This window comes from Ceratotherium simum, chromosome 21, assembly GCF_057802395.1.
Source record: "Ceratotherium simum simum isolate JZ-2026a chromosome 21, ASM5780239v1, whole genome shotgun sequence".
NCBI lineage: Eukaryota > Metazoa > Chordata > Mammalia > Perissodactyla > Rhinocerotidae > Ceratotherium > Ceratotherium simum.
The window spans coordinates 15,700,780-15,714,102 of NC_141920.1; the positions used below are offsets into that span (position 1 = coordinate 15,700,780).

Consider the following 13,323-nt stretch of genomic DNA (forward strand, 5'->3'; position numbering starts at 1 on the left):
GTTTTCTCATTTCGTCTCATGATGCGCCTGAGGGTAGGTGTTATTCAGCTCCACTTATAGATGAAGAGACTGGGGCCCCGAGGAGTTGGAGGTACTCAGCATCACCAGGTCTGCAAGGGCAGAGCCGGACTGAATCCCAGAGCGCCAGGACCCTTCGCCCTTCCTCTGTCCTATTACCCCTTGTGAACAGATATTTCCAAGCTTCTGTTGTGTTTGTTTTTCAGCATTTTCTGTTTTCAAACTTATAAATTAGTCTTTAAGAGAAATAATTTATAAAAGGAGGCTGAGTGTATCAGGCAAAAGTGAAGTAGGCAGCTGATATCTGAGGGGTTCCAGACTATGAAGGCAAGACTTTCTTTGTGAGAACAATTCATCAAATGTTAGGATTAGTCTACTCATTGCCAGCCTCCTTCTCATCCTATTTGAAAAGTTGGAATTGTATCCTCACTATATGCAAGGCATAGTCTTAGGTTCTAGGATTCTGTGGCAAAGAATTCAGACACAATGCCTGCTTTTATGAGACTCGTCATCTAGAGAGAGAAAATACTAAGTTAAACAATTACAGTACAGTGTGATAAACTTAAAGTAGAGCCAAGATATAGTGCTGTTAAAGGACAAAGAGAGTGACCCATTCCATCGGGGCTGAATTGATGAAGCTTCCCTGGAGATTTTTATTTAACATGAAACTTGAAGCATGAGTGGAGCTCACTGGGAAAGTGGGAGAAAGACATTCCGGGCAGAGAGCAGATCTAGAGTTAGAGCATAGAGAGAGAGGTGCATGGGGCCTTGGAGAGAGACCAAGTGGAGTGAGGCAGGTTTTTAAGTGTGAAAGGGAATGAGGAGTAATGAGGCCTATGTTGAAAGTAGGGGGAAGAAAATCAATGGAAAAATTCAGTGGAAACAGGAAAATGTGAAAATCCACTCAGCAAAAGTGAATCCAGCAACCCAAGTTGGCAATCCCTTCGGAAGAAGGCATCCCAAGCCTTGGGTTTATATTCCAGCTACGCTATTGACCGGTTGGCTAATGCTGAGCATATGACATTAACTCTATGATCCTCAATTTCCTTGTCTGTAAACTGGATATTATGGTTGCTGTGAGGACCAAGCGAGATGAAGAATGTCAGGGCTAAAATGTTAGTTCACATTTGAAAAGTTGGAAGCCCTTGACAACACTCCTCAGAGCCCAGGTTTCGTGGAAGACTGTGACAAGGTCTGCCTGGGCTGATCTGTTCTCCATTCCAGGTCACCATAGGAACCTCAACACTGCACTTTCTAGGAACAAGATAAGCATTTTTCTCAAGTCCTCACTGGCACTGCAATCTCCTACCTCACCTGATCTTCCTAGCCAGCATGAGGGTCTCCAGAGTAGTCACGGTCAGTTCTGCAGAGGACAGGCTGCAGGGCCAGGGACAGCAAACACTCTGATACATGCTTCTAGTAGATATCATAGTTAATGCGATACGTCAGAGGGGGTAGGCTTAGCCGACCCTACCAGAAGATAGCAGGATGGGGGTGCCCGTTTCCATAGAAGACATACTCAGGTTTATGGCAATGTTTTTCTGCCTGTTCAAGGTGAAGTCCTGCCTCTTTGGGCAATGCATTGGGATGAGGTTTACTAAGGCTTATATACCCACAGCCATGTGACCCTGCAGTACTGCAACAAAAATACCTGATATTGTTGCCCCAGCCACCTTTAGTTAGCCTTTTACCTGGATATAACACCTGGGTTCTTACTATGAGCTCAGTGTCTTCATGCTGCCTGGGCCCTGGATTATGTAACAATGCTAATGCATTGATTGATGGCCAGTATATGGCCTGAGCAGTTAATTATGTACAAGGTGCAGAGGAAGATAGCATGACTGACTCCAGGGCCTGAGCAAGGGTGTAAGTGGTGTTCATGCACTTAAACTCGTCCACTGGCCTCCACTTGCTACCATTTATTGAGCTCCTTTGTACAAGGTTAATAAAAGAACTGTCTAAGCTGAAATAACTTGGAAACTCCGGTGACATCAGAGGGACTGTTAGAAGACTCAAAGCTCCTCATTTTTTCCCAAACAGTCTGCAACAAAATCCACCAAGTTCTGAATAGTAGCTTTGATTTGGTGGTGGAGTTACAAATTACTCTGCTTTGCTCACCTTTCATGTAACACTGGTAAAGTAACAGTGGTAAAATAATAAAGATGATCCCTTTTTTTTAAAGAGGAAAAATCTGGAACCCGGAAGACTGAGTTGCTGGCAGCTTCTGACCTTTGCAGAGTCTTTGCAACCACCAACTTCTTCCATTCCACATGGCCTCATGTAATCCTCACATACCCAAGGCACAGATGTCCTCTTCACCTCTCACATGAGGAAGCCAATGGTCTCAGAGATGCAGAGGGAGCTGACCAAGGCCACACAGAATGTGAAGGACTCAGCTCGACTCACTGCTGAGGGAGTTGTCAAGCTGCAAGGTGGCACAGCCTGTTCCCTGGCAAAGGCTCAGATCTGAGTACCTTGTATTCCCCCTGGGCCATGACTCAGCCTCCTTATGTCGCTCTGTGTTTCAGAACTCACCCCGGACCACATCCTCCCCCAGGGAGTGAGAACATAGCCCCAGGAGGGGAATAGCAGAGGAGGGCATGATCTGGATAACCAAAGGCTACTCTGACATTGTGGGAATATTGGACCTAGAGAGCCTAGGGGAGGAAAACTGGGAAAACTCACACCAGGAATGCCAGGCCAAACCCCAGTCCTTACCAAATGCTCTGGGAAACCTGCCTCAGTTCCCAGCCATGAAGTTTCTCAAGGCCCTGCGTTTGATTCTGTAGAAGAAAAATATTTTCAAATATTATCTGGTGAAGTTTTGTTCTTAGAGATATAATTTTTTATTTTCCATTACTTCCATCATTAAAACGAGACTAGGAAGCTAAGTTCTCTTGCCATAGGGAAAGCAGAACCTCAAAGAACCCCGTGACTATAGAGTCATACTTATGTTTCTGCATTCCGATGTAGAGCCTTGAAAGATGTGGAGTTTAATTGCAAGGGCCAGTCTCTTGAGAGAGAAGTGGTTGCCTAATTGCTAAAATTTACTGAGTAATTACTATGTGGCAAGCAATGTTTTTAGAGCTTGCACGGGTTATGTTTTTTAATCTCGCTCTTATTGTTCCGTCTTAAAGATGAGAAAGCTGATGCCCAGACAGAGGTTGATTAACTTGTCTGAGGTCACTCAGCTAAGAAGTGGGAGAGCCAAGATATGAGTCCAGATATCCGGCTCTGGGCTCATACTTAATCACTCTGTACCTTGTCTCATGTGCTCATCGTGCTCAGGGCAGGGAATATAGCTGAGAACAAGACAGTTTAGAAGCTCACTGGTTGACTCTCCTGCCTTTGATCTTTTGAGACGTCATTTAAGCCTTATAACAATCTTGCACGGCTGAAAAAAAGAGTCTTATTTTATGCATGAGAAAAAGAAAGGAAAAAACGGGGAATTGTCTTACTCAAGGTCAAAGAAAGACATAGTGCAAGATAGGATTAGAAACCAGATGTCTCATCAGCCCTTTCTCTGCTCTGGGAGCGCTCTTCATTCAGCAGACTTGGGGCCAGTGCTAACACCTGGGCAATTAACCAAAGCTTCCCTTAGGTTGGAGGATCTCCAGAGCCCGGGAACACTGGGGGCCAAAGGATGGTGTTTGGAGAATGAGGGCAAGCAAAAACAGAACAAATTTGCTTTGGGACTTTGGTGATACTTGCAGCCCCAGGTATAGTATATCAGGCCCCAGGACACAGGTGGATTCTGGGAAAGGGCAGTGGATGGATGGGTTTGTGGGTGTGTTCAGAGAGGCAGATTCAGAGACTCACAGATGTGGTGATGGGGAGAGGAGGCTTATATAGTTCAGGAGTAGAGGGAGCCTCTTTTAATCAGGACATTTACGGAAATTATTCTCGGTAAAGAGAAGGACAGAGAGAAAAAGAGATTTGTTGTAGTGGCTGGTAAGAGACTCTTCTGTTGAGCTCCCACTAGCAGCTCCGGGGTGAGGACTGGGCATGAGAAACCCCTTACCTTTTGCGTTTTACATTTTTGTTTAATGTACAGACTATCCCACAGAAGGCAGAACAGCACTGAAGTCCTTTTTGGCAATCTTCCTGCAATGTACAAAATTGAGTACAGTTTTCAGGGTCCGATCTGCAGGGTGGAGGTTCCAAGACATACCCTGGAATACAGAACAGGAAAGAGAAGAGCCTAAAACAGCAGGCTGGAGTCACATTCAGAACTCCAAAAGCCCAAGAAACTGCCAGGAAACCAGCCACCCTGATCTCCCTTGTATGGTCTCAGGGAGGTGGAATAAGATTTTGTCCTTAGCTCCTGCCTTCCTCTGAGTTCTCAGCAGGAAAACCAGGACTTGGATATTTGACCAAAGACAGATTTCAGCAGAACACCGTACCCCCTGGTCATTCACTATCCTTGCAGATCAGATGCCAAGTCCCCATAGACCCTGCTTGAGTCCAGTTCAAGGGAATGAATGGTGTGTGTTGTGAGCAAGAGAGGGGTGTATAGGTCCATTTGCACTGACCCATTGTGTAGTCTCAAGCAAGTCGTACAGCCTTTCACTAAAACTATAGTTTATCATAGGGTCAACCTAACGTGTTATTTGTGTATAGGAAGAATGAGTGGAAGGGAAGATTTTGGGAAAAGATGAAGACCACACAGTACACTGAAGGTACTAGCATCAGAATGCTGGAACCCAAATCACAAATGAGTTCTGGGGGTGACTTCTTTCAGGTGGAGAAGGGTGGGTATTTCAGAATGGGGTGCAAAGATCAGCTTCTCCTTCTTCCCAGGTCTCTACTGATCAGGAGGCCAGAGCACCAGGATGCCCCCAGTTTCTGCTGTTAGAGAAGAATAAGCATTTTCATGCTAACATCCCATTCCCTCCATCCCCCAGGACTCAGGTCAAAGCCAAGACTACCTCCACCGGGAGATCCTGCCCCAAGGCTCCAAACTCACAATGTTCTCTCTGTTCCTGAACTCCAAGGCATTAAGGATGGGCCCCAGTAACCCCTTTATCTAAGCCCAGCCAGGCTCTAATTTTTGAACCTTCTGTCTTCCCCTTTCTTTGGGGCAAATGTCGTAGGTGGAGCGTTTTATAAGCCCCTGTTGATTTCTTGCTCTGCAAGTATTTGCAATTAGAAGGGGGTCTGTAGAATATCATGCTGATCTGAAAGGAATAAATGATGAATGAAGTTGGGGCTATAATTGTAATAGCAAACAGCACCAGAGATGGGGTGAAAGAAGCCAAGGCCCAAACCGTTGACAATTTGGCAGAGACCGGTACCCAGCACTCACCCTGGGCCTTCCAGTCATCCTATAGCTCACCGGGTCAGGGCAAGAAATTGGAACTGGTCTCCACTTTGGAGAGCTTGGGGCTCAATGGAACAGTATGGGGAAGGAGTCCTGAGCCAGGGATCTCAGAGAGGTTGACCTTCTCAAATTTTGCCTCCTCTTCTGGGTATCTGGTCCCAATCTTGCTCACAACACTTACCAGTCTTTCAGAAAGTCTCTCCTCAAATTTTAGTCCTTGATTCTCCAATCAACTGTGCCCTGGATACCCCCATTCTCTTGCAGCTTGCTTAGCCTCTCTCATTCTTACAAACCTGCAGCCCTCTCGGAGTCCCCTAAAACAGGACCTTGTATCCCTAGACACGTGAGGTGCCACACATATCCCTCTTCTGAGCCCCCAAAATTCTGAAGATGCTCCCCCCACAGAAGAGTACAGGTATGGTGAATAAGAGTTCATTTACCATTTGGTGTTGGTCAAGGTCAACATTACTGTGGCCAGCGCTCTTGGTAGGTTGAATTGGGCAATGGTGGCTGCTGAGATGGACTCTACACCTTCCCTTTGATGCTAGTCACTGGTAATTGTGCAGATACCTCTGAATTTTTAAAATATGGGATAAAATGTAAGACTTTCTTTCCTTCCTTCCCAGAACATCCTCTAAGGCTGAGATTATGTAGGTTCCAGCTTGAGTTCTACAAAATTAATTTTCCTCTCTGTTTTAATGCTTGAAAGGTTGGCCCAAGCATCCATGAAGGAACCAGGGGCAGGAAGAATAAGCTAGATGACGAGGCTGATAACATTTATAGTGGTTAACACTTACTGAGCACTTACCATGGTCCAGTAAGAGTGCTCTATGTCTACAGACATTATCTCAGTTTCTCCTCCCAACTATCCCAATATCATTATATCCATTACAAAGATAAAATCTGAGGCCCAGAGACTCTGTCCAAGATCACTCAGTAAGCAACAGAGCAGGGATTCAAACCTAGATCTTGCTGAAAATAAAACTGGGACTCTTGAACTTGATATTGTATTTTTTCACAAGGTGTGCTCAGGCTGTCAGTGCTCAGATCCTCTCACCTCTACAGATGCTGCTTCCCTCCCCTGGGCCCAGACCCAGCACCTACTCATAAAGTGTTGCTTGGGACTCCCAGGCACCAGCTGTGGTGTCAGGTGAATTGACAGCAGGAGCTGGAGAATCAGCACAGGCTTCATGCTGCCTGCAGGACGGATGGGTAAGTCCTGGCCCAAGACTGCTGGGTTTGACCGGTTTAGAGAAGAGAGGGAAGGTGGGCAAAGTGAAGGCAAGCTGTGACTGGCCTTTCGTTGTGTATTCCAATTGGGAGGGCTTGGCAGAAATCCAAATACCTCCCAACTACGCCCACTCCAGGGCCAGGTATTATTTTCACATCTATACCCCTTTCATCCCCCTAATCTTGACCTTGTTCTGTCTCTCATCTATCTAGGTCTTATTCATGTCCTTTCACAAAATTTTTATAATTTTTCTCATGTAGGGTTCCGTCATGTCTTTGTTCTATTTATTCCTAGAGGCTTGAATTTTTAAAATGAAATTATAAATAGTATCATAATTTTTAGTTCTTTCTTTTCGTTTGTTGCTAGTGTAGTGAAATGACTTTTGCATATTGATCTGTAACTGGTTACCTTGCTAAATTCTCCCATTGTTTATCATAATTTCTTGGTGTGTTCTTTTCAGTGCAGTCAGTCATCATCTGTAAATAATAACAGTTGATTTTTCCTCTTCAAACTTTACACCATTTTTAATGCCTCGTTGCACAGGCCAGGACCTCCATATGTTATTGCATAGAAGTGGTGAAAGTGTATATTCTTGTCTGATATCTGATTTAAAATGAAAGCTTCTTAAGTTTCCCCTTTTAGGATAGTGTCTGTTTTAGCTTTCTCGTAAACGTCTTTTATCAGGTTTAGAAAGATCTCTTGTTCCTGACATAACAAGAAAATTTTCATTAATTTATGTGAAATTATATCTATTGTTTTTTTCTGTTTATTGAGATGATAGCATTATTCTTCTCCTTTAATCTCTTGACAGATTGAAGTACATTTCAGATGTTCTAACATTAAACCTTTCTTGCATTTCTCCAGTAATCTAAAATGATCATTGTATCTTATCGTTTTTATGTCATTTGGTTCAGTTTGCTATTTTTAGGGAATTTTACATCTATGTTCAGAAGGGAACTAGGCTTGTAATCTTCTTTCTTATACCATCCTAGCCGGGTTTTGTAGCAAGTTGACACTGACCTCATAGAATGTGCTGAGTACCAGCCCTTCTTTATCAATGCTTTGGAAAGTTTTGTGTAAGATAAAGATAATCAGCTACTTGAATCCTTAGTTCCCCTGTTTTCTGGCACAAATATACTCATTTGCACCTTGTCATTTTCATTGAACAATATATCTTGAAAATTAGTCTAAGGTGGTTCATAGTGACTTCCCCTTTCTTACAGCTGCATTCCATACCACCATGTGCACACACCTTAGTCATAGAGCCAATCTCCCATATATGGGCATTTATGTATTTTCCAAGATTTTGCTGTTACAAATATGCTGTGATGAACAATCATGTGCATATTTTCTGTATTGTTGGAGGTATAACATCAGGGTAAATTTCTAAAAGAATAATTGTTGGTTAAAAGGGTAAATTCATATGTAGTTTTGTTAGATATTGCCAAATTCTACTTCATAAAGGTTGTACCATTTTGTACTGCCACATACCATGTGAGCATGCATGTTTCCCATAACAGAATGTGTTGTCATGCTTTTGAATTTTTGCCAAAATGATAAGTGAGAATGTTATCTCTATAGTTGATGAGATTCATTCACATTGTAGTATGTATCAGTACTTTATTTTTATATCTGAATAATATTCTATTGTACATATATCCACAATTTGCTTATACATTAATCATCTGTTGATGGATATTTGGGCTCTTTCCACCTTTCAGTGCTTGCAAATAATGCAGTATAAACATTTGTGTGCAAGTATTTTTTTTTAGTACCTATTTTCAATTCTTTTGAGTGTATACCTAGGAGTGGAATTGATGGATTATATGTTTAACTTTACGTGTTTAGCTTTTCCAGGAAACTGCAAACTGTTTCCACGGCGGTTGAACCTTTAACATTTTTATCACTAATGCCTGATGATCATGTGATTTTTTTTCCTTCATTCTATTAACGAGTTATATTATGTTCTGATACATACATATTTCCGTATGTTGAACCAGTCTTGAATTTCTGGTATAAATCCCAGTTTGTAATGGTGTATACTTGTTTTAAAATTGTGTTGGATTTAGTTTGCTGGTATTTTTGGAGAATTTTTGCATTTATATTCATAAGAGATATTGGTCTATAGTTTTCTTTTCTTGTGGTGTCTTTGTCTGGCTTGGCATCAGGATAATGCTGGTCTCGTAGAATGACTCAGGAAGTGTTCCCTTCTCTCCTGTTTTTTTTGGAATTAAAAAATGTGAACAATATGTTTATTTTATATAACTTTTTGTGTATGCATAGAAACCATATAAGTAAAAAACATGAGATTACATGGGTGATTATAATACAAAAGTGGGGAAAGGACATCTAGTCTTGGGCTTTTCTTTGTTGGGAGGGGTTTTTTTTTTTGTTTGTTTTATTACTGATCCAATCTCTTCACATGTTATAGACATGCTCATTTTTTATATTTCTTCTTGAGTTAGTTTTGGTAATTTGTATGTTTCTAGGAAATTTGTCCATTTCATCTAGGTTATCAAATTTGTTGGTATAAAATTATTCCTAGTATCTCTTATAATCCTTTTTACTTCTGGAAAGTTGGTAGTGATGTTCCCACTCTCATTTCTGATTTTAGTTATTTTTGTCTTCTCTCTTTTTTTTTTTAGTCAATCTAGCTAAAGGCTTTAAATTTTACTGATCTTTTCAAAGAACCAAGCTTATTTTCATTGTTTCTTTTTTTTTGGTTTTCTATTCCCTATTTTGTTGATCTCTGCTCTAATATTGTTATTTCCTTCCTTCTATTAGCTTTGAGTTTAGTTCTTCTCTTTTTAGTTCCTTAGGGTATAAAGTTAGGCTGTTGATTTGAGACTTTCTTTTTTTTAATTGAGATCTAATTGACATATAACATTATATTAGTTTCAGTTGTACAACATAATGATTTGATATTTGTATATATTGTGAAATGATCACCACAATAAGTCTAGGCAACATCCATCACCATACGTAGTCACAAATTTTTTTTCTTGTGATGAGAACTTTTAGGATCTACTCTCTTAGCAACTTTCAAATATACAATATAGTATTATTAACTATAGTCACCATGCTGTACATTACATCCCATGATTTATTTTACAACTGGAAGTTTGTACCTTTTGACCCCCTTCACCCACTTCTCTCAACCCTCACCCCCAACCTGTCACAACCACCAATCTGTTCTCTGTATCTATGAGCTTGGTTTTTTGTTTTGGGGTTTTTTTAGATTCCACATATAAGTGAGATCATACTGTATTTGTCTTTTTCTGTCTGATTTATTTCACTTAGCATAATGCCCTCAAGGTCCACCCATGTTGTCACAAATGGCAAGATTTTCTTATTTTTTTATGGCTGAATAATATTCTACTATATACCACATTTGCTTATCCCTTCATCCATTGATGGACACTTAGGTTGCTTCCATGTCTTGGCTATTGTTGATGAGGCTGCTTTGAATATGGGGGTGCAGATATCTTTTCAAGTTAGTGTTTTCATTTTCTTTGGATAAATATCCAGGGACCTTTCTTCTTTTCTAATGTAAGCATTTACAGCTATAAATTCCCCCCTGAGTATTGCTTTCACTGCATCCTATAAGTTTTGGTATGTTGTGTTTTCATTTTCATTCATCTTAAAGTATTTTCTAATTTCTGTTGTAATTTCTTTTTTGACCCATTGGTTGTTTATGAGTGTGTTGTTTAGCTTCCACATATTTTGTGAATTTTCCAGTTTTCCTTCTGTTATTGATTTCTAGCTTAATTTCATTGTGGCTGGAGAATATAGTTTGTATGATTTCAATCTTTTTTTTTTTAAGGTTTTACTTTTTATTTTTTTGTGAGGAAGATCAGCCCTGAGCTAATATCCATGCTAATGCTCCTCTTTTTGCTGAGGAAGACCGGCTCTGAGCTAACGTCTATTGCCAATATTCCTCCTTTTTTCCCCCCCAAAGCCCCGGTAGATAGTTGTACGTCATAGTTGCATATCCTGCTAGTCGCTGTGTGTGGGATGCGGCCTCAGCATGGCCGGAGAAGCGGTGCATTGGTGCGTACCCAGGATCCGAACCCAGGCTGCCAGTAGTGGAGCATGCGCACTTAGCCGCTAAGCCACGGGGCTGGCCCTGATTTCAATCTTTTAAAATTTATTTAGGCTTGTTTTGTGGCCTAAAGCAATAATTTATTTTGGAGAATTATTTTTCCTGGGGAATGTTCCATATGTAGTTGCGAAGACTATGTACTCTGTGGTTGTTGAGTGTTCTATATGTCTTTTAGGTCTATTTGGTGGAAGCATCCCCTCTGGAGACCAGAACTTCTTGATAGACCCTAACATTGCAGGCAGAGGAAGGACAAATTTCTGGGGATGATGTGGAGTGTGGCTACTTGTAGTTCCTTGGGTTCTGGACTCATGTATTCTGTCTGTGGGAGACATTGCAGCATACAATAGCCTTTGGTTCAAAGTATATTTCCAAACCAGAAGGAAAGTACTCCATCTTTGTGGGATGTCATCTCCAGTCTGGCAATTTATATACTTCTTCAGTAGGCCAATCCACAACTCTGTCAGGCTGACAGATTCTGGGTGATATCGTATAGTGTAGAACCATGGGGATCTTGTGATTAAGGACCTGTTATTGACCTCTTCTGATGTAAAATTTGTCAATTGGCCTGAAGCAATATTACATGGAACCCTATAACAGTACATCAGATACTCTTTGAGCCATGACATAGTGGTGCCGGTTGAGGCATTGCAGACAGAGAAGTCAAATCATGCTCCCAGAATATGTGTTTATCCCAGTCAAGGTGAGTCACTCCCCGTCTGAGGAGGAATGGGACTGATGTCTAAATTGCGTCAAGTGGCTGATTCACTTACTGAGGACTGGTGCTATATTAAGGGCTCAGTGTTGGTCTGTGCTGCTGCTAGGTGATATATTCAGCACAGCAGTAGCTACATGAACTTTGGTAGCTGTGAGCTCACACTGATGAGCCTATGCATAGCCTATATCTGTGTTATCATGGCTACTCTATTCAGGGGTCCATTGTGAAAGTATTGATGTGGCTAAAGACACAATCTGGAGTACATTAAATGGCCAAGACAACCAGTATACCCAGATGTATCATGCCTCTTCTGCAGTGATGACACTTTATGCCTACTCCCCTTCATCCACCCACATACCTTCCTCAAAGCTTTTGTCTCCAAGTTTCCCGGCTTGTTGTTTCTTTCACTCCTTTGGCTAACCTGCCAAGAATTCACCACTATTCAGGGGGCCATAGATATTCCTGTCTCAGGTCCCTTCTCTCTACTCAAACTGCAGGTACATCACCTGAACTTCTGTCCACAGGGAGAATTTCCTCTCCCCTTTGCCTTTCAGGCAACACATCAGCAGGATTGTTGTGTGGAAATAGTGCATTTTCAGCTTACACTCTCATAGAGTCCCAACCCCTCTATGAACCAAACTTTCTTATTTTTTCTGCTGTATCAACCAATAGTTAGACAACAGCTCCTGAGACCCCAGGTATGAGCTGATGGAGAAGTATAGACATAACAGTGTTAGGTGACACAGGGGTCTAGACCACCTGTTTGTGTATCTTTCTTGTACTCTATGGATCTACTTAGCCCCATCCCAGCTGTACCACTTATAACATACAATAGATTGCTCCTGGTCGTATCTGAACTTGTATTGTTGGATGTGATAGCACCCAGCTAATGATGAGCATGTTTGATAACAGCTACTTGATGTCGTCATCTCAGATACTCAGTCTTTTAAGGACCAGATAACATTCTAGAAGCTATTTTATTAATGATTTATAGTTTTCTCCTACAGGAGGCTTTCCCTAACATTAATGATAAAAGAACTAATGTGTGCTGAGCACTAACTTTGTTTCCTATGCTGTGCTGGAATATAAAGGTTGACTTCTGCTCTCCTTTAAGGTTTTACATTAAAGGGTCATTCCTCCAGGAATCCTTTACTTATTCCTCCCAGTCGGGGTCAGTAGACCCTCTGCTGGGCTCCAGTAGTACCATATTTCCCCCTCTGTAGTCCTGGTCACATTGCATTACACTTACTTAATCTTCTTTTTCTCCTGCTAGATTGTGAATCCCGTAGAGATAGGAACATATTTGACTTATACTACAGTACATAGCGCTGAATTCAGTGCCTTGCATGTAGAAATTAAAAAAAAATTCATAAACACTCTCATCTGAGCCTTTTATTACTCTTGTGAGTCACACAGAGACATGAATCATTCAAGAGTAAGAAGACGTTTGTTGCAGAGTTGAGTCAGCAATCTAGTTGTCTTACTTTTGCACCAAGAAAAGTCCCTTACTAAGTCAGATTCTGGGGCCAGTGCTAATGGCTAGGCAAGGAATAGGAGCTTCACTTAGGCTGGATCTCCAGTGCCATAGATTAGTGGATCCAAAACATGGATGTTGCAAAAGAGAAAAAGTTTGTTTCTGCTTAAAATATGTGTTACTAGTTAGGATAGATTAAATGGCATTAACAAAGAGCCTCCATTATATAATGGCTGGAATGCAATAGAAGTTTTATTTGCTGCTCACACAATAATTTAAGATGGCTATTCTAGAACACTGGGTGACTCTCTTCCACGTGGTGATTCAGGGACCCAGGCTTCTTCCACCTTTTCGCTTCACCATGCTGTCATCTATACTAAGCTGGTGGAGGGAAAAGAGAGTGTGAAGGAGGCTTAGCAGCTTCTTAAGACCTTGACCAAGAAGTAATAAATAACTTTGGCCA

The 13,323-nt window shown here is 41.5% G+C and overlaps 1 protein-coding gene across 1 annotated transcript; it reads right to left on the reverse strand.

Moving 5' to 3' along the window:
• Positions 1–526: 526 nt before the first annotated feature.
• Positions 527–6,575, reverse strand: WFDC13 (WAP four-disulfide core domain 13). The gene is made up of 4 exons (XM_014787580.2): positions 6,443–6,575; positions 4,040–4,190; positions 1,333–1,395; positions 527–530 (listed from the first exon to the last, which is right to left on the reverse strand). The coding sequence occupies exons 1-4, from the start codon at positions 6,528–6,530 to the stop codon at positions 527–529; spliced, it is 306 nt and encodes a 101-aa protein (XP_014643066.2). The 5' UTR covers positions 6,531–6,575.
• Positions 6,576–13,323: the final 6,748 nt, after the last annotated feature.